The 22,633-nt window shown below is 38.0% G+C and overlaps 1 protein-coding gene across 2 annotated transcripts; it reads right to left on the reverse strand.

Moving 5' to 3' along the window:
• Positions 1-2,451: 2,451 nt before the first annotated feature.
• Positions 2,452-22,252, reverse strand: unkl (unk like zinc finger). Of its 2 annotated transcripts, none has more exons than XM_030057119.1 (16): positions 22,135-22,252; positions 21,256-21,465; positions 18,958-19,134; positions 15,012-15,145; positions 14,772-14,907; positions 14,565-14,682; positions 13,189-13,273; positions 12,938-13,095; positions 12,011-12,199; positions 11,190-11,240; positions 10,862-11,039; positions 10,685-10,774; positions 10,355-10,591; positions 9,689-9,876; positions 9,326-9,583; positions 2,452-9,150 (listed from the first exon to the last, which is right to left on the reverse strand). In XM_030057119.1, the coding sequence occupies exons 1-16, from the start codon at positions 22,197-22,199 to the stop codon at positions 8,995-8,997; spliced, it is 2,430 nt and encodes an 809-aa protein (XP_029912979.1). In that variant the 5' UTR covers positions 22,200-22,252; the 3' UTR covers positions 2,452-8,994. The 2 variants fall into 2 exon arrangements, with proteins under 2 accessions (XP_029912979.1, XP_029912978.1); XM_030057118.1 differs by having other exon boundaries at positions 12,929-13,095.
• Positions 22,253-22,633: the final 381 nt, after the last annotated feature.

Genomic DNA, 22,633 nt, shown 5'->3' on the forward strand with positions numbered 1-22,633 from the left:
GCACTGCTGCGGCACTGATGTCTAGAGAAAAAGTAACGAGTGAAAACAAATATACATTTACAAAAATAGCCCTCTGTGATGGGATTGCAGGCTTTAATAATTCTACACTTCTTGTGTGTTTTTATCTCCTTGCGCTGTATAGGAACCCTCAGACTTTGAAGACCATGTGCAGTATCTGTGCTCTGGTTCGTCGCTGGCTCTCTGCCTGCAGAGGGAGGGTGCTGTGATGAGGCTGCTCGATGTGCTGGGCCCTGAGCAGCACGACCAGGCCAGTGCTCAGGATCAGTCTCTGTGGAGGACCTGTTATAGGACTGGGCATTCACACAGCGGCATCTATGGTCAGTTCTCCTAACCCTGTACCAGTACACATTTGCTTCAAATCAACAGCACTCCAACAACAAAATGGCTTGCTATGTTTTGATTAAAGTGTCAGTAACCCACATTGTAGGGTCAGGATCATATCAGAAAGCCATTGAGGATGTCAAGAGGTTTTTCCCAGAGGGGCTGTGCTGCATGAAGACCAACACAATGACACAGGAACAGGTATATGTGACAGTGCTACACAAAACAAGCTGTTAAACGCTCTGTACTGTTTGTGTGCATGGCCTGATTTATCAAAACCAAGCATTTGTTTGTTGTTGTTGTATTTCAGATTCTCAGTGTGTGCTCAGACCCTGAGGCCTCTCGGGCTCGTGAACAGAGCAACACACTGGCTCTAGTGGCATCACAATCACTTCTGACCGCAGCAGGACTAGATGGAGGTTTGAACTACTTACCTGAATAGCTGTACTTTCAAGACACAAATGAATGAAGATTTTGTGGCCTAGTTTGAAGCTACATATGGACTGAAGCATGAAACCATTATTATGTACTAAAATTATTTTCAGGCAGACAAGCTTATTAATCAATGATGCTTTCAACCATTATTAAATATAAGTGCTTTACATGCTGCCATACCAACTTGTTTTCTACCTTTTTTTTACATTCATATTTAAAACACAGTTCACATGCATCGGTAGTTTAATTGTCTGTTTAAAGGAAACATTGAGAACTCAGCCGCAGCTGCATCAATACTGTTGCCATAATCACAGTGAGAAACACCCTCTTGAGTAGTCTCAGTATATTGAACTCTCTTGGGAAATCGACAAATCGAACATTGCTCAGTCTGTTATTAAAGATTTGAGATGTCGACAAGCCTCAGCATATTGCAAAATGGGACCTTTTAAATTATTTACTCATTTACTGGCACAATGGCAAGGATTGTTCTGGAAAGGATGTTGAAATATGTTATGACTCAGCCGCAGACGACCTTTGTAAATATCTGGGAGGGACAAAAAAGTCTGTTTTGTTTGTTTGTTGGTACCAGGGTCCATGTTGTACAGTGCTCTCTGCCAGACAACCTGCCTGCTGCTGCCCTCAAATGTTCTGCGGTTTGGCCAGGCACCTTCCCACCTGGACCTGCTGGAGCAGTTGATGAGCTCAGGCTGCCATCTGGTGGCAGGGAGGCTCAGCGTACTGGATGATGAGCAGAGGCAACATGTCACCAACACACTGGCGCTGCTACATAGAGATGGGATGGTGAGAAATGTTTTAAACTAACACTATGCTGTGTTGCAGTTGGTAAAGGAGATACCCATCTGTGCCTTGTCTCTTATGTCCTTTTAAGAGTGCTCATCTTCACTCGAGTCCCTGTCTCATCATTGCTCTACAAAGGGACAACATTGTTACTCATTTTGGCTCGATCCTTGAGAGGTAGGAAAACAGGTTAGTCGAGTTTGTTGTAGATGCATTTAGACTGTCTGTACACATGAAACACTTTTCCTGATGCATTTACTTTCTCACTTTAGCATTTACAGAGAAAAGCCAGACCTGGAAAAATTGGGGGAAATGATTATCTATCCAAGAAGTGAGAAAGAGGTAATCTGAGCACACACTGACCTCATGGACATAATGCGGAACTGTTTTTTTTCCCCCCTCGAGTTAAAACATCCTCTGTCTTTGACTCTTCATAAAACAACTACAGTTAATGTTTTAGACTTTGTTGTGTGGTCAGCTGAGGCATTAAGCGTTGCTTATTTAACACTGAACTGTTTGTCTGCTCATCCAGGCCAAACAACTGATATGCTACCTATTTGATGCCTTGTCTCCAGAGAGCTATCATGCCATTGTGCCAAAGGAATCCAACATGAAACCTTACTGACAACTAAGTGGCGTCTATATACATTTTGAGGAATGGCCGTTCTCAAAAAATGTAATTGTAATGAATTCAAAGTATTCAGCAGGACATTAGAATGCAGTATATGCTAAAATATTTTGTTACAGAAATAAAGACTAATATTCTTTCGTGGTCTTTCCTAAACTTTTCTTTTTCCACTGTCTGCTTCAAAAGGAACAGGCATGATTAAACAGCCTATTCTGTAGTTTGAGAGACAAAAAGTATTCCACACGTGGTCAGATGAAAAATTGTTTTAATTCTCAAGATGATAAAAAATAATTTTGTGAATTCTGTAAACCATTGCATAACTGTAGTGTAACATTTTAACAAGTGTTAACAAACTAGTAATACACTACAGAAAGCAGTACACAGTTCTTAATGTAGAAAAAAAATCTAGTATTCTAAGAGACTTGCAGCTAGTTTTGTGTTCATAACACAGAAACATCAACATACCAACAATATTTTCTATGATTATCAGGAGATAATGTTTCCTACATATCCATACACCTTGTCACAAAATAAGGGACATGTTTTCTTATTAATAAATAAATGTCTAAACCCACTGACATCAAGGTAAATAAATCTGAAATGCAGTTTCCTCAGATTTAACATGTTCTCTATTAAATCATTGCATTACCCTGAGAAAAATACATTTCCTTCCTTAACCTTTTCCTTGTTATGCTGATGCATACAGAAACTTGAAAACTTGCATGTTTTAGTTCTTATAAATTTTATTGAATAGCAATTCACAACTAGATGCTACATCATAATGAATTAACTGCTCTCCATAATATTCCAGTGACCTATTCATTGAATATCTAATTTAGAACAATACATTCAATATTTCAGGGCTTCAATGTTAAAATAACATCTCTACTGAAATTATCTACGGTATATGGAACAGCTGGTTCCACATTCAGATTATTTTATTTTTTTTTTTACAACACTTGTTGTACTAGTATTTTTACTAAATTTGAACAGTTCATACATCATACTCATATACATGTACAAGATTGCATAAATCTTCAGGCTCCATTTTCATAATATTAAAAACAAAAGACAACACAACAACTAACAATGCAAAATAGATTAAACTATCCCAATGCAGAGCATAATGATACATCTATTACAGTTCATTTACAGGTCTTCCTATTTGGTGCTTTTCTTTACAAATAATTGTTTTTTTTTTTGTTTTTTTGGTGCCAATAAAAGACAAATTGAGATCAGAAGAAACTGTTTAGTTGATAATATGGTAGGTATTGCTGTGTTTTCTTTAATGGTATGGCAAATACAGACTGAGATAGGTCTTTTATCAGTTATAAGCTTTGCTTCATCCTGTGGAACTGGTAAAGCAATCCCATCTGAATGGCCTTTCTCCTTTTAGCTCAGGTGGCCTGAATGTGGAGGATCATTTTACAACATTTCTAGAACACTTTATGGTCCACAAATATGGTCTAAGGCACTGGCATTTTGATTCTAATTAAGATCAGAATTTGTTTTATTTTGTCATTTGTAGACTGAACAGTAAACACAGTCTGAGAGCAATATTCCCTTGATACCAATGAAAATTATGTAACTTTTTTTTTTCTCATAAAGGCACAGATGTACTTGGAAATGTAATTGGTCCATTATAGAGATAAATTTAACAAATGTAAGAAAGAAATGTAAGCTGTGCTTACAAAGTGGAAGTCCATCCAATTACTCATTAGAAGACTTGGATTAGGGCAAGTAAACCACGAGAGACTGTGAGGGGCCAGCAAAAAATTACCATAACAGGTAACTCTGTTTCAATATGTCTGTATCTGCCATTGATGCTCATCACAATCATCATTTGTCCCTTGTAAATTTTACACAAAAACAAACTAATTTTGACCATTACTTTAAGAAATAGAAATTCCATCAGAGTAAAACCACTGAGCAAACAAAGTCAAATGGAAAGAAAGCACCTTACAGTCATTGTAGGCCTACCTTGACAGCATATAGTGCACAACCATCAATATTCCAAAATGATTGAGATTATGTAGTTAAGTAAAATCAACATGAAAAAAGAAAAATAGAACTATAGTGAAGTTTATATGGCCACTTCAGAAGTACAAATGTCATTCTCCTCTGATGTTCCTTCACTGTAGAAAACAGTCAATTCAACTTGACAATGAATCCTTAAGGTCAGCATGTGCTAGCCAATATTGCACAAATCTGCCATAAACGTCAATGTATACTTAATGCAAAATCAAATATACAAATACACCTATTCAGTAAGGATTCGACCCATGCATTTTTGATCATTTGTGTAGCAACTCACTAGAGCTAACTAAAGTTAGAAAAGATGCCATTAATTATTGTTAATGAACATGTCTATTTAAGGTACTAGGTGTTTTTTTTATATTTTTTATTTTTTGTCAAATTAGGTGTCTTGATGAAATAAATGAATGATGAAATGTAATACAAAAGAAATAATGTTACAGGTCTTTGGTAAAACTGCAAAATGGGCTTTAAGTCCATTAATATTTTAAGCAAAAGCCATTGGCATAGTTCTGTCATTAACTCGCTAAGAGAATATCATGTCCTATCAAATGAAATATTAAAGCAAAAATGCACCCAGGAACAGAATTCATGATGTAAGACTTTTTTTATGTGATATCTTACAGAAACAAAAAACAGAGTTGCTCCACCGACAATTAATCTGAGAATGCGTTTTGTGAATTTATATGTTGGAGCTTCTACATTTTAAATTAGCTTTAAATCAGAGTACTGTGAAAAGAAATCAGTTTACTATTTACCATCAATGCAGCAACTCCTGGATTTGCCGCTAGTTGTCGTCTTGGCTCTCATAAAAATCTTTAGTGATCTGCCCAAAATCTCTGTAATAATGTGAATTCTGTTGAAAGGTAAATTTCCGCTTTAGAATACATATTTGGACTGTTACTAGAACACCACTTTGGTTCAGTTTTAGGATTTCACACTAGACATCATAAATTTAGTTGGCTTCACAGGCAAAAAAAAAAGGACCAAAAGACCCTGTCATATGAGAAGTTAAGAGGGAACTATTCACCTGTGCCATACGCTGCATTTCGGGGGAGGGGGGATGCAACAAAAACACATTTACCTTCAACCAACTAAAAAACTGGACATTCTACAGCAGTACAGGTCTGTGACATCATTCTGAGCGATTTACAAAAGTACCAAAACCGGACTCAAACAGATTTACAAAATAATTCAATCAAATAAGGTTTAGTTGAGTTAGATGTAAAGACTAAATATTCAACTGTTTCTGAAATCTGAGCTGTGTATGCACAACATTCAAACATCTAAATGTATTACAAGAAACTACATTAATACCTTTTCCAGTAGCAGCAAAGCTTGCAGAAGTGAAGTTAATGAGCCTTTAGTACACTAAAAATAAGTCAATACAAATATTCTGGCAGTGTGACAGTGCGAAATGATATTTTTTTTTGTTGTTTTCTTTTAAGCTGGTTAACATATCGCATAATATAACACATGCAATACCAGAAGTGTTTAGCCTGCCTTTGATGCCGTAAGATAAACACGAAGAAGCTAAATACCATAATCTTTCTTGAAGATATTTTTTTTTCCTCTGAGTCACTTAATTGCCATTTATGTGAATGTAAACAATGCATTTTCCCATATTTGTAAGTAGCAAAAGGTGTACCTGGAAAGATGTGGTTTTCTATTGAACTTAAAGCAAGAGTACAAAGAAAATTCTTTTTTTTTTCTTAAACACAGTAGAAGGTCATTTCAATTAGAGTAACCTAAGCACAATACACTGTCGCAATTGAAAATCCAACTTACATGTTAACCACTGAATTCTTCATTCGCTGTAGAATTATGAATTACAATAAAACTAAAATCACTGAACTGTTTAAAAAGAAAAAAGCCTTTCTGTTGTTGCTATACAAATCCATACAATGTGTCCTACATTTGCATACTCCCAAATGTTAAATTGAAAAACGTAATTTCAAAAGACTGAAGCTGCACCAAAAGAGCACCACGGCCAAGGAATGGGTGGGTGGTGGAGGGGTTTCGATTTTTAGGGTTTAAGTCAGGACACAGGCACTGACAATATTTGTTTTCATACAATTATCATCCGCAGAAATACTTTTAACAGGATTGGGCCAAAATACAGTATGGCATACATATACACATACAGTATGTGACTGCTTCTGCAAACTTAAACTAAAACGCGTTCTGCAGAAACTTGTGCACAAGCTGACTCGTGTTTGCTCTGACAATCCTACACACAGCTTTTCATCTAAGGCAAGGCACTTGAGAGTGTGAGGCCGATATGTTCTAGACAAGGTCAAGAGGCTAGATTCCTACAAAATTCACCATTTCAGGCTTTAGCAAATACAATACATGCTCCTCTAACGGCTAGGCTATATAAATCTCTAAAGACAAAACTTACTGATTGAATAACTGCCTTAACATTTAGCATGTGCCTTACTGATATTACAGCTGCTGGTTATGCCTAAAATGCATTTTAAATTTGCACTTATTTGATTGAAATTTTATAAATTTAACTATGAAAGTAGAAACTATTAAGTACTTTTCTATGAAAGCTAACTAATATATAGAACCATACCATGATTTAACAATAAGAAACATGAAATATTCAAATTATGTTTCACAGTACACACAAAAGCTTCAGACATTAGCTTATATAGAGAAAATGTATAAATCTAAAAAGAAAAAACAAAACAAAAAAAAAAACTACAAAGCAGCTTAAAGCAAATTTCTATATACCCTTTAACAAAGTCCCAGGTCAACAAAGTGCTTTAATAAGAAATCAAACTTCTTCAGAACGTTGGTCATAACTGATGCTTGACTGTATGCTTAAAAAGAAAAATAAGTAACCATGGCATTTATAAAGATTTTTTTTTTTTTTTTTTTTTGGTAAATGGGGCTTTACTTAAAGAGGAATAGTTTTCCGCATTCAGATGCCATTGCCATTTCCTGGGTTATTTGGTCCGCACTACTGACCGTTCATTAGCTCATTTGCACGTGAGCATTTGGACAAATATTCATGTGAGTGAAATGGAGCAGCTCTGTCACAAATCAGCTGCTTGGATCTGGTTTCTAGCACCAACAATTTGTTTACAAATACTGATTGGTCTGTCATAACCCAGATCAATGACAGAGTTCAAAAGGTATTCCTCTTTAAATAAAGAACAATCACATTTTATTTTTGCCCATTTTATGTTTCACATCACCACTGGACTCATTTGTGGTGAAATTTGTGGATAATTGACTGTTTACTTGCAGTAATCTCTGATAGCTACTGTGTCTTTATTTTGCACAGTGCTTGAGGTACTGATGTGGAATGAGAACCATCAGCGGCACTAAACCGGTCAATGATGGCTTGGTCTATATTTTTTTTGTTATTTATATTGTGGTAATCTACTAATTGCCAAGGGAGAAATTTCTTACATTGCCCCTTTACACGGAGATCAAAGATGTGATACTAGTTATTTTTTGAATTAATGGCCAATTTGTTTGACAACCTTTCTCCATTCTCAAACTGAGCAAATGATACAAAGACTGACAACACGTGACAGATAAAGACAAGGTCCAAATATATTTAAAACTATAACCATTGCAGCAAAAATAATTTGTTTTAAGCAGACTGTACACGAAAAATTTTCCATCTCGAAGTATAAAATCTGTGATGTGATAACACACAAAAAAGCTTTTAGCCAGGACAGCAGCATCCATAATGTGCTAGGCATTCATCTGTGTATAACAAGTGAAAAGAGCTGAAATTTGGACAGAAAAGCCTTAAAACATGCTCCAAGGGCACACTGAGTTTGCTTCAGTTTTCAAACACTTGTTTTGACATTTTGTAGTGGGCTCAGTCAGAATCACTGGGTGATTGTACTGAAGACAGTGATCCAACCACGATCTCAGGAGATGATTAAAGATGCTTCTAGTCACACTTTCAAAACTGAATGTGGAGTGTTTCGAGTCCACACACAAAACATGTGGACCGAAACACAAACTCCAATCAGTTATTTCTGTCAGAGTACATTCAACTGTGCTAGACACATTCGCTATTAGTCCTTTTTGCAATTACTTACAAAAAATCTGTAGTTGCCATAGAAGAACGGCTCATTTATCAGCAATCAAAAATTGAGGAGCAGCGGTACGCTCATCAGCAAAGTTTGATTCAAAGAAAAATTGTAGTGTTACAATCTCAGTGGAGACTGGATAACTGAATCTAAAACATAATCAGAAATTCTGCATTTACTGCAAGAGAAATCTGCCAAGCTGGCAACACATATCTACATTTTGACTGTTTGGGGAAAGCTGAGTTGCATTCTGTGTGGTCTGCTGAGATGACTTTAAAACAGATCGTAAAAGAAATTGATAATTTATATCTGGATACCAGATGCATGTTCTGCATAGTCTCTAAATCTGAATATTTTGGAATTTAGATACAATTCAGGACAGTATGGTGGTTTGAAGTGCACTGTAATGTTATATGATATACTTAACTGTAGATACATAGCTTTTCCAAAGGGTGATCTTAGCAGATTGCAAACATTATAATGAGCAAAAACTAAAGTGACTGAATCCCGTTTACCCAATCTAATCCATGATAGGTCTTGTTTCATCAGTCAAACATCATTTATTTAACTCTAATTAAATTATTAATTCAATCACTATATGCAACACAAAATGCTATTTAGAAAATGTAAGCATAATATGTATTAGTAGTTTTTCAAAGGGCTAATTCTTTAAATAGTACCTTGAATAATTGTACATCACCACTTCAATATTTTTGTTCTACAGTAGGGACATTCTGTTTTACTAGGTGCACAGTTCTCACATAGTACATAATGTTGGCAAGGCTGCAGAACAATGCAACGATCATGCTTTTGGCAAACTATACATTTCTTTGACTGAAGCTGATATATTACCTGTTGGGGGGGAGAAAAGAACGGATATCAGCTGCAACTTCAGAAAACGTAGTTCATGCAGACTTTTCAAATGAGCATGCTTGATGGCATAGACTTGACTAAGAGCCGGATAAACGGTTTTAAAATTATGCAGATGCTACAAATGAAATACTGTGTGTGATCTAGTCTTTCTTACCCCGTCTATAAGGTCTAGGTCACTACGCAGCTGACTCTGGATGGAGTGAAGCTTTGACAAGGGGAGCTGGTCCAGCTCTCCGTAGCTGCGTAGAAGAGGTGTTCCAGGAGTGCGACAAAGCACGTCAAAGTCCCCTTGGAGCTCTTTCAGCTTGCGCTCTGTCTCTTCCCACTTCTGTTCTGCCAGCTGCCGCTCTGCCTCAGCTGATTTTGCTTGTTCCTTTGCTTCATGAGCATCTTTCTGGCAAGCTTCACAAGCCTGGAACACAGTGGAATGAAAGGATGTAAGAAAAAAACTGTAACCTTTGAAAAAGACAGGTATTGTGTTACAATGGGTAATACTGAGAGTTCAGGGGACACTGACTTGCTTGACCTGGTGCCAGGCCTCCTCCCACTGTTTGATCTTCCTCTTAGCTTCATCCAGCTCTCGAAAAAGGCGAGTCAGATCAGCACTACTGGTTGCGGATGTTACACTGCTGAAAACTGGAGATGGACTAGGTGAAAAGCTGCCACTTACAAAGTCCCATATGTTGCTAGCTCCTCCATTCAAGCCTAGGATGATGATGATGTGAGAAGATTAAGAGTTAGGAGTGGCTCTACACAGACATGGAAATCTTCATTTAGAGCAAGATTGTGAGAAGTCTGTCGGATGATTTACTAAACCTCCTTCTAAACCATAGTAAACTGACCAATTTCATAGCAGCGTTTTACTTTTGAGAGACTGGGAGCAGCCTCTCTGTAACACTTGTACAGACCGTCATTGGGAGCAAACACAAAACTGAATCCCAATTACTGTTTTTCATATGTCTATGATCTCCTACATATGTAACAAGATTAAATGTTTCAAGAAAGCTGGAGGAAGTGCTCAGTACTTTAGAAGACTTAAAAAGTTGAATATATGAGTAGCCTTGGTCATTAATAAGAAACTTTAGCTGTTCTTATTGAGACCTACTGAGCAGATTTTCAAGTCCAATAAATTTAAAATGTTTTCCAGTTCACTTGAAGCATGTGCCGGATACTGTCAGCTTACCCAGAGAGTTCTGGGAAGAGGAGGTAGGTGTTCCCAGGATACCATGCTCTTGCTTAGCCAACATGGCTGAAGGTTGATTTGGCTGTGAAACCATCCCAGACAGCAGGGACTGGGACAGGGACTGGGAGAGGGAGCTGAGAGGGGAGGTGGAGAGTGATGAGGAGGAATTAAACGAGGAGGATCGGGCGAGAGAGCCAGGAATGTTAACCGGGGCAGATCCAGCCAGCACCCTTTGACCTGCATGGAGAAAGTAAATCATATTATTAAGCTGTAGTTACAGAATTTGTGACAGGCCAAAAAGGCAACTGTACGACCTGGTGTTGTTCTTACTTGCCAATCCCGCACTGCTGTCTTGTTCTTCTAACTCCTTATCAAGAGAAGCAACATTTATGTCCCTAAAGTTCAGATCAAGAGCTGATCCTGAAGGTGAAAAATAGATCTCAATGAGTACTGACAACAAAATCGTAGTCGACACCATCATTTACAACTGGCTGTGCATCCACTTACCTATTACAGACTCTACTGTATTGCTCCCTGGATAGAAAGGGGTGGCTTTTGCATTCATAGTTGATAAGGTGGTAGGTGAAGAACTATCTGAGCCAATACTAGAGGCCAAGCTTGATGTTATACTGGAGGTAATGCTTGATGCCAAAGGGTTCACCACAGAGAATACAGTATTTTGTGTCTGAAAGGGAAACACACCAAGGTGTGGTCTTTAGTAATGGCATTAAGAATGAAAAAAAGGTGGAAATAAACCACTGAGATGCATAAATCTATCATTACTAAATATCATCTATCTATGCAGTATGACACAGTTATTCATTTCAGCACACACCTGTTTGTCTTGGTCCATCATTTTTTGATCCACTTGTCCCTTATTCTTAATCTGTAAATCATTCGAATAACACAAAAACAGCACTTTTTAATGACAAACCTCGGGCACCTTAAATTCATCTAAATCTAGATTTGCCTACATAAAACTAGAGTTATTTTATGCTGCATTTAGCTGTGGGCTGAAAAAAATTTAATAAGATATTTAAACCAAAGCTGAACATCTTTTTATACTTACATTTAAAAGCAGGATAATGACTATGACTTTAGCACAGAGCTAGGTAGTCCTGCTTAGGAGCAGAGTTAATCAAAACTCAAGAGGCCAATATCTGCAGAGTTACTAAGAAAATTCTACAAAATCCATCCTGGACTTGTTGGAAGAGAGTGGAAAATTAACCTTGGAGTAATTCTAAGCCTAATGTTAAGGACAGAAATTCACTCACTAGTCAGACCCCAAGATCGGGCCACTCAGAATGTTCCACCTCAAGCATCTCATAAATTTTACTATAAATCAGAGGCTTGTAGTGTTACAAATGAAAAAATGACACTCTGCTCTATTTGGGAATATTCTACTGAAATGTATTTTGTTAAGCAGCAAGTAAAACTTTCTCACATGAAATAACCTAAGAAGTATGCTCTGACAAACAAGACATGTTTTAGCATGAAATTCATAATGAAATGGATGAAATGAAAAAGAAAAATGACAACTAATGAACAAAAGCGAAATGAAACAATGACATAAAATGAAAAAATGATTGACTAAGTGTCAAGTCCTAGGTTATCTGTGTGTAGTGGTCTTCCTGAAACTACAGGCAGTCTGTGTACCTGATCCTCACGTTCATAGCCCGGAGCTTTAGGATAGTTAGTCGTCAGAGATGAGACACTGGATGTGGTGGACTCTGAACATAAACTACCATTAGTTAAGGAAGTGGGCCTGCTGATGGATCCCACTGGGGATAACAAACTGTTGCTTCCTGAGCTTGGCGTTACAGTTGGGCTACTAGAACATGAAACCTGAGGAAGAGAAGTGCACATAATCTTAATTAAATGACGATGGCCCAAAATAGTGATAAAAATAATAAATATAGAAAACAACAAAAACAGAATTCTGAACAAATTACAAAGCTGCTAGAAATTAGCATCTACATCAGATCAGGAAAAAAGGCAAAGTGGAAACTTGCTGCTTCCCTGCATATAATAAGTATAATAAGTAGCCTCTTTCATTTTTCACTCTGTAAAAAAATCAGCTGTCTCTCTTAAACTAACACAGGAATGAAATGTAAAACACCAAAAAAAACAAAGGATAGTAAGGACATATGACAAAAAAGAAAAGAAATGGCAAAATGTGAAACAAAACATACTGTATGTAGACAGATAAATGCTAATGCTTGGCTTGCATCCTAGTGGCAGATGTCAAGAAAGTCTGCTGAACTGTCATTTAGGTGGTTACTGCACAAGAGCAGACAGTTCCATATTTTTTTCCTTCTTATTAAATGTGATGTGCTTAATTAAGGCACAGGAAAGTGACCATACATTTTTTTTTTTTTTTTTTTTTAAACATTTTACAGAATGGCATTTTCTTTGATGTGACAACTTAAATGTCACCACTCATGAAACACTGACAATATTGCCAAATTCAAAGACACTGTGCAATCTAGCAGGTTAAAACACTAAAAGTCAATTTTACCAAATTCCCCTATAAAGACAAAGAATAGCTGTAGCAACAGAGGTTTGAAAACATACGCTTCCTACTTGGCCGTTGCTACTCGTTGCACTGGTAGTGGAGTTTCCCCCACTGTTCCAGTCACTGACCGGGCACTCTGAATACTGCTGGGAGCCCAGCTGGGACTGGGAGCCTGACTGTATCGCTGTCAGCAAAGAGCTCATGGCCTCCTCGGTGGAGGGAATTCCTGGAGGAAAGAGAACAGACATTTAAAAAGGGACACAATGTATGAAGAAGCTGCAAATAAAACAAAGTATTAAGTACTGATGGACTCACTTACTTTCTACATGTGCAAATGCACAGAACGGTCCTCTGGGACAGTATCCAGTTTGCCTCATGTCATTGCATTTGGTGGATTTGTAGATCTTAAAAATAAAAATAGATCACAAAATGAGATACAAAGGAAGATTTCCAGATGAAAAAAAAAATCTGTACATATTATGTACTGTCAATGCAAAATATATCTGAATGGCATTCATTAACACTACAAGAGTGAAGCTATACTGTCATTTAAAGTCCCAACAAATAAATAAATTCATAAAAATTTGATTGAAAATTACGCAAAATTTAACCATCTTCATATAGACTTTGCTGTGCCAAAAATTACACCTAATAAATTACATGCAATTGTTACTGTAAGCTACAGAGTTAGCATAGGCACCAGAACGAAAAATCTTCAAGATTACTTGGACAACTATGGCATTTATATTGCCATCAGTCAACGGTTACGTTGGCCAAAGGCCAACCCCCAAAAAGCTAGTTGTTTTCCTTATAGAGTTGACAGGTGTGTAGTGCCCCATTTTTGTGTTGGCTGAATTTCCTAATCCTCTCTGGTGGCACGCTGTTAAGTTTGTGTGGTCCATTTGTTCATTTAATTAATCTCTGCTGGGATCTCCTCATTTGAGACCTGTGTCACTTTCTGTTTCCATCTATTTATACATAACAAGGAACAAAACATTCAAAGGACTCCATTTTTATTGATGCAGGAAGCATGCAGGGTGCATAATGGTGTTATGCTATTGGTTGGCATAGAAAAAGTAGTAGTATTGAATCCAAAACACACTGTCAAGTATTTTATAATCAAACAAATCAAATAAAAGGTTAAGTTTCCTGCTGATATCTGCAGTAGCTCTACCTCCACATTAAAATGATGCTGCCAACAATGCAGATAATTTAGATATATTGCAGATATTCATTTTTCCTTGTTGGCATCATTTTAGTCTGGCAATGAACAGCTTCAATCAAAATGACATACGCTGATCAAACTGATCAAACTACTGGATGTGTAAATGTTTTAGATCTGGATACAGTCACTGTTTCAATGATTTGTAAACAGTCAGTGTATGTTGCTGATGCAAACTAAATGGCCACTTAGATTTAACATTATTAAATTATGAGCTGCCATTATAAGCTGTTCCTACCAGTTGTTTATCATCCCACTGCTTTGACTTTGACTTTCCAGAAAACAGTGTGTTTTTGGTGATTACTTCAGTGTATATCAGTAGGTGTAAACAATCTAACCAATCAAAAGAAGAACATCTAAATCATTCAGTGTATTCATAATTCATTAAATACTGGAATATATGTTTATTTGACCAGTCATTGTGTAACTTGGTTAAGAGATATAAAAAACCCCAACGAAAAACACTCACTCACCTCTGGGTGAAACTGCTGTTCAGTGCGAGAGTGACAATACTGGCAACTGTCTCCGCCATCACACTTGGAGGGCTCGCCCCATTCATCCCCATGTTTCACATTCGGACATGGAGTTGACCTGTGGTGTCATTTATACAACCAGAACAACTTACACACTGCAGCTACATGACTTAATATCACCTTCATTTAAATGGCGTGAAGCTCTACCTGTACTTGAATTTTCGGGGATTCCGTCTCCGGTCTCTACTGTTATGGTAGTGGGGGCATGCGTACCCCTGTCTGCATAGTCGTGGGGGCTTCGTGCACTGATCCGTTTTGTAGTTGGCTAAAACAAAATTGGTATCTGCAAGAAATCCATTGAATATTAACAGAATTTTCATTATGTTGCTGATTATTAAATCAAAGTACAGCCTAACTCCCTTGAAAGCAGCAGCAGCCGTCTCTCACCTTGCCATCGGGGGTCCTCGGTCAGAGTCTTCTCTATCATGGCCTGACTGGCCAGCACACCAGGCTGCAGATCAGGAATACCTTCACCAGATCCCAGCTGTCCATTCTGGAGGGCTTCTTGTGCTTGGATCTCTCTGTGAACATAAGATTATTTTAGTCCTGTGCATGATACCTCAAAAAAACAAAATAAATCACCTAGTACACAGAGCTAGATTCACCAGATAATCTCTTCGGTTGTATTCCTTGGTATACCAACTTATTCTATCAGAGTGGCAAAAACATCTAGGATAAATATTAAGGATAAATATTATTGATTTCTTAAGGAAAGGTTTTTCTTTTCACTTGCAACCCTCCACGGCGAAGTCAGAGTGCAGGGTCGGCTGTGGCCGAGAGCCACTGAAGCTGGCAGGGATTCATTATCTTGCTCAATGAAACTTTTGCAGGATAGAAGGTCAGTCACCAAGGATTGAACCTGGGCCTGAGTCAAGGCCAGCCTTGTTGGCTAACTGGCTTCCATCTAACTGATAACAGCATGAAATTTGATGTGTATGCTCAAATTAGAGGTGCTTTAACCACACAAACCATTTTGGGATTATTACACTTTACTAAACCTAGTGATGGGCAAAACAGCCCAAACATTATATCACAATACAAATAGCCCACACTTTATATAACAATATCTTTAAAATTTTAGAAAGAACCAGCACGTATCATTGTATAGAACTAGTCATTTTTTATAATTCATAATAATAAAATGGCATATAGCTGAAATAACTTTTAAAATGCCTAATTTTGTCTTACATAAAACAGTCCAATTACTTGAATATCTCGTAATATTACACCTTCAGAATTTACTCATTTACTCTATTTAGAGCACAGGCGTCAAACTCGTGCCATGGAGGGCCAAGAGGCTGCAGGTTTTCATTCCAACCAACAACTCCACCAGGTGATTTCACTGATTAGTCCCGCCTCTCTGTTTGGAGGTAGGGTGATCAGTGAAATCACCTGATGGAGTTTTTGGTTGGAATGAAAACCTGCAGCCTCTTGGCCCTCCATGGCACGAGTTTGACACCCCTGATTTAGAGCATTAAAGTCTCAATCTGAAATTTGAGCAACGCCCCAGCGGTCACAAAATGGTGGAGTTGACATGGTTCACACTGACAAGTGTGGACCACGTTGGTTCAACCATTTTGTGACCGCCCATGTGTCGCAGTGGGACTTTAAATGTTTGATAAAATGATGACAATGGTCTACTACTTTACAAATAAAATTTCAATCTCCAAGTGCAAATAAGTCAGGCTGCTCCCGCATTTTAACAAGCCCTTCATCATGTTTTGTCCTGTCAGGGTTTTAAAGGACATTTTACTCTCCTCCTCCATGTCTCCTCTGGCAGATGTCAACAAATGCACATGGAGTGGTGCATGTAAAGCAGCCCTGCCCCCGTGTGTGACAGCTCTGTGACTGATAGCAGTGACTGGCACCACACAGGGCGTAGTGGCCCAGTTCCACTTCATAATAATGCTTAATCTTTACCTGTGGAAAATACTGTATATACTATTAACACAACAAACTAAACCTGATAAGAAAAAAAAACTGCAATAAAAATCCTCAGCTCCAAATAGAAACATAAAAAGAAGAAAAAAAAAATCAACTAATTTCAGGTTTATATTTGTAACACTGTCATACTTCATGCTGAGTGGTAGGAATACACCAGAAACAAAAGCACACTATAAATTAAACTATCAATGAATTGTCAAAGGCGCAATACAAAGGCTAGTTTCTCTCTATGTACTTAAGTGGGAGCATCCATCAAGATATAATCACAGACAGAATGATAAAATTGTAAAACTTAAACTGAAAAAAACAAAACAAAACAAAACTAAAAAGATGTCCAAAACGAAACATTGCTGATAAAAAAAACAAAACAAACAAAAAAAAAAACAAGACAAACTAACCTTGAACATGAAATTACAGATAAACTAAAACAACATTAAAAAGATTAAGTGGAAACATGTACAATTATGTCATAGGCCAGACTTTAGTCTGCCAAACGCACATCAATTTCACTGCTGGACTCAAGCATACATTTGCCAAATTCCATAACATTCAGTGGGCAGACACAAAGATAAAAGACGCCCTCCAAAGAGCTGGCTAGTCACATGCTAATCCTGACATAATTAAGGCTCTGGCCATGTTTCAGCCATTCATTTGTAATCAGATTCAGCCAGTTAGCAATTTGTGATGCAGCTGTAATGGATAACTAAACTTGATAGATAGATAGATAGATAGATATACTAAACTTAAACTAAACTTGATATGCAATTTGACAAATAATAGGTGCAAGACTGTCTACATAAGCTTGGCAAAAGATTACAATTTCCATCGTGCTTTATGCCACAGAGCTATTTTGATGGACTGTCCGGCTCAGCATCACAAAAATGTTTTTGTAGCAGATAGTAACCGATTTATACAGCATTTTACAGATTCCTCAGGAGTGAAATAACAGCAGATCAGTTTTACACTGTTAAATTTCTTTCCTGCGGCCATGCAGGGTATAAGAATAAAATGGGCTGTTAGAGAGCACAAAGCTAGCCACTGTGTCAAATTGGTGTTGAAGAAAGAGTAACAGTGAAATAAGCATATGAGCTGTCCTGATTGTGTGATTGATCATGGGTTGGTAAGATTTATGGGTAGTGTAGTTCATCGAGAACATGCATATCTGGCAGTAACAAATTGTTTCTCAACAAACAGATTAAAACATTTGCTGTAATCTGTAACACTAATCACATAATGTAGCTTTACTTCACTCTGTAGAAGATAATTAGCCTACTTGATACAGATGAACTGTAATCAACAGCAGAATGAAGCTGGACAGGTGGTTAACAGGGGGAAAACCACTTGTTGAACCCCCGTACCACGTGACTAGTGAGCTCTATTGGTCCATTTGAAAGAAAGCTTTGCACTGTTGCTGGAGCGTAAAGAATATTTGGCCCAAAGTTCAGGACCACTGGGCAAACTGTCAGTCATGCAATTGTGAAACAATTCATGGTAAGCCCAGCCAACTTACAAGATCGCTGATTAATTGTTTCCATGCCGTTCATTAAATTCAGCTAGTTTCTACAATATTAACACGTTTATGTCTAGTTCTGCTATGCACCTAACGAGAGCCCACATAAGTCACGTTTTACAAAAAATTCAACTGCATTTGGGGAACAATTTTCATGAGTGCAGGACAAATGGTGTGTGTGATGAAGCCCATCAAAATGTTTCCTCTCTGACCTGGAGTGACAGCACTCGCTTCTGCTCCTAGCAGTCTTACACAGAGAGGAATAACGGTGCAGTAAATGAATGACTGAGCCATGCATCCAAATACAGATATATTATCTGGCAGAACTAGCTCTTCAGACAAGATCACAAGACTAATAATGTTACGGTCACACAAAGAAAAATGCACCACATGAAATAACATAGAAATGCAAATTTTAAAGACATCAATTTCAAAATTACACCAAATGTAGAATGTTAATTTTGAAGTAATTCTGTATTGAGACATTAATGCTTCTGAACTGAAAACACTGGATAAAACAATGGACAGGCACACCAATGGATCAGCTTGTTTACCAACAATATCTGTACTCTAATCAGATCAAAGATTTAATTCAATTTAATTCAGGAGTAAACATTTGCTGACACTGAATAAAATGACAAACAAATCATTTGTTCCTCATGAAAATTAATTAAAACTTTTAGTTGTTTTTTTTTTTTTTTTTGCGTTGAGTATGACTCCATTTCTCTCAACTGATTGGTCTGAGTGCAATAACCTACAGTAATATAGGCATCTCTTTTCACTGCCTGTAAATGAACCAAACTGCTGCTATTCTTGTGTGGCTCGTGAGTGAAATGTTTGGCAGGCAGAAGAGAGGCTACTATTTGCTTTGCGTGTCACCTGATATCATAGACTGGGGGTCGCAGATCATGTGGCCCATGAGCAAAAGCACAGTGCAGGCCATTCTTCACACAGTGCCCTCGAGCATCTGTCTCATGGATACAAGTGCCAGTCTTGTAATAGCGTAGATGGTACTTGCGCTCTGTATCACCAGTGGTCCGGTGTAAGTAAGGACAGCTAGAAGGAACAAGAATACAACACAGAAATATTTTAATGACTGATATTTAAAAAAAAAAAAAAAATAAAATAACCAAACAAACAAACCAAAAAAATTGACATGGCATTATGAAATAAACGGGATACAATGCAACCTCCATTACCTATACTAGAAATCTAAACAGACCAGTTAACCAAAATTTGCTACATAGTCAACACTATTTTCAATTAAATGTTTAAGTCTGTTGCCAGCTTTTTAGTATCTCTCAGTCATTCATCCTTTTTGCTGGTGCAAATAATATCCACTCAGAGGGATCAGCTATTACTGGTGAGGTCCTACATAAAAAAAAAAAAAACAAAACATGGTAAAATGGCTTGTTACAGATCAACTATGGTTGTGTAAAACTGCACCAATTATACAGCATACCCCCAAACCAACTAAGAAAAAACAGTGCTCAGTATAATTACATGTGTCGGACTTGGAGACACACTGAAATACCAAGCCTCATGAAACTCCTGAAACACGCAAGTGCTGCACAGGCATTTTTAAATGGTCCACGTATTATGAAGCACAGGATGCTTTTAAATTGCATAAAGAGGAAATTCTGGTAGCTGCACAAATGTTTACTAATGAACAAAATTCTACTGTGAGTACAGCGTTGACACAGTGGCAATATCTCAAGAAATGCATAGCCTATAAGTCTCTTGAATACACAAAATTTTCCTTTCTTGAGTAGCAACAGTTGCTATAGCAACACATAAGGTCATACGAAAATAGCTGCCATTGGCAGGAGGAGGAACAGAAAGGCTTGCAGTGGTTCATTCTGTGTAAGTTCAATATTCTTATTTGTATGTTGACCTGCTTTAAGGGCTACACCATTTTCAATCCCCACAAATGGCTAAAAGGGAAAATAAATCTTTGCATATGAATTACTACAAATTAAGATCAGGGTAGAGGGTTCTTCATACACTCATTTCCAGTGAAGAAATGTATGGCCTACTTGTGCACGCACGTCTTTTCAGGGACGTGAAAGAAAATGTAATTTCAAGTTTACGAAATGTGCCTAAGCACTATTATCAAACAGCAGTCATAAAACAAGAGCAAAACTCAAAAGTCTAACTGCCAAGGAACCAAAGTAATTTGCCATTATAAGATGACCACCCCAAGCCATTGGGACACCATCATTGTGCCACGATTTCAAGACTCAAAGACCTTAGTCTCAATTAAGGACAGACAACACCATTCTTAGATGAAATGCCATTACCTGGGCTGTATTTACTAAACCTTGTGGTGGTTACACACATAAAACTGAAAACCTAGGCATTCTTGCCAGACACCTAAAATTTGATGCATGTGTAAAATTAGAAACTGATATGCAGAATGCCTCGTTTTTAATTTAACAATTAATAGAAGCTACATTTAGAAATATCAACAAGAGGAAGAGCAGCAGAGCGAAGGGTGCAAGCGAAAGTGATGATGAGCACAGTTACCAAATTTACTTTTTATGAACTACTTGCTGCAAATTCTATTTCTAACACTATTAAACATGTAACCATTTACATAGATAGATAAAACTTTATTCATATCAATTTAATAAACAAAATTACAATATAGAAGATTCACATCATTGTTTGTGTGACAATGCAAATTAAGCCTGCGAACTTAATTATCAGTACAATTATATCAAGTGCTGAATCACCAAGAGTAAATTACACCAGTCGATGTATCCTAGGCGAGCACCCACTACTATACCTCACTTACTCACAAGATACAGTATAGTTACATAAACCAAGTGCAAGTACAAGGAGAAATGCTGGATGCACAGTTTATCTTGTCTATCAGCTGTCTATCTTTATCTGCCCATGTCTCCCCTCAATTAAGACAAACTGCAGCTCTTTAACAGATGCCATGCTCAGGAACTCATGCACACTTGTCCTGCTAAACTGATTTGAACACTTCACGCTAGATTGCCTTGACTCAAACACTGATTTGTTTCACCAAACGCAGCTTCAGTCGCCAGCCCTCATGCCACAATGACGATGGCCTGATTAGATTAAATTAGTAATCTGTAAGCATCATCAACAAAAATTACGTCTTCGGAGGGCTGATGCGGGATGTCAACAACTGAGAGTCGGACTTACTCGTCTCCATCTGGGCAAATGCCTGTAGTCTCGTCGTATTTCGTGCAATAAACATCGGGGCTGTAGTTGAAAGTTCCGTCTCTTCTTCTTATCGGTCGTCGCCGACGCTGGTTGAGAAAATGCCAATGAAAACAGGTAAAGGGTCTGTGCTGCGTGCACTTGTGCTGGAGGAACAACGGGCACTGCTCTGTCCTGAACTCCTTCAAGTAACTGGAATAACGAGGAAAGACAAAAACGCAACATTAGACACCAACCAGTATTCACTATTGTAACAAACTAACAGACAGGTTGGACTTAATGGGAAAAGTTGGGGGATAGCGGGGTTTTGTGTTATATCGTGCTAGTGGTGTAGCCTCCTAAATGCCTTGGGTCACTAACGTTGTCTGTCTATTTACAGACAGAACACGCATATATTTCGACGTAACGCCATGTGAAACACCCAGAGCGTACGTCGACAAATGTGCGTAGCAAGAAGGAACTCAAAATAAGGCCGAGCTATTTACAAGCGGACTGGTTAGCGAGTTCCTGGCTAATCATTTAGCAACGCAAGTTAACGGTATACTACTCAAGAAATTATTCAAAACAAACCCACAACTATACGAAACAGTTATAAATATTTCAAATAACGATTGGCTCGCTTGTATATCGATTTAGCATTTCTGTGTCAACCAACATCCTGATTGATATCGTTAGCGTGCAATCGCTATTTGCTAATGTTGGTAGTAGTAGTCACAAAGCCAGGAAAAGCTCCCATGTTTTTAACGCAGAGAGGGGACTTTCGGAATGCAAGACGTGCAAATGCACGTAGCTGCACGTCCGAAAGAAAAAGCATTCGGTAACAAGACTGTTTTAATTGTTTACTGCGGTGGCTTTACTCACGTATAGTGGGTAGGTTTCTCGGTTTGAGGAGAAGCATTGGCCGCCGTTTTCGAAACCGACGGCATTTTCAGTCAAAACAATGGAATGCGCATGCGCGTGTGTGTGTCTGTTGCTCGGCTTGCACGTCTTCCACGCCACCGCACAGCAGCAGTGTAGTCAAGTAGAGGCGGTGATGAGGCAACAGGCGCCCCCCGTCGGTTGGATTCATCCGCGGGGGAATCCACATACATTTCAGTTCCTTTGCTGACTGTAAATGCCTCACCAGTAAGCCACGACGCGTTTTTGTTTCGACAATACTTACATAACATTTTTGCATAACGGCCTAACCATATATGTATGAGGGACTTTCGGTTCGCGCATTGATATTTAATCGAACGGTTGACGGGTATTTTGATTGTAACGGTTTCGAACGCAGCACCTGTTCTATTCCATATGAATGCGCAAACTTCACCGCAACGGCTGTGTTAACCCTGCTGTCGTGTTTGGCGTCGGGTTGACC

This window comes from Myripristis murdjan, chromosome 8 (assembly GCF_902150065.1).
Source record: "Myripristis murdjan chromosome 8, fMyrMur1.1, whole genome shotgun sequence".
In the NCBI taxonomy this organism is placed as follows: domain Eukaryota; kingdom Metazoa; phylum Chordata; class Actinopteri; order Holocentriformes; family Holocentridae; genus Myripristis; species Myripristis murdjan.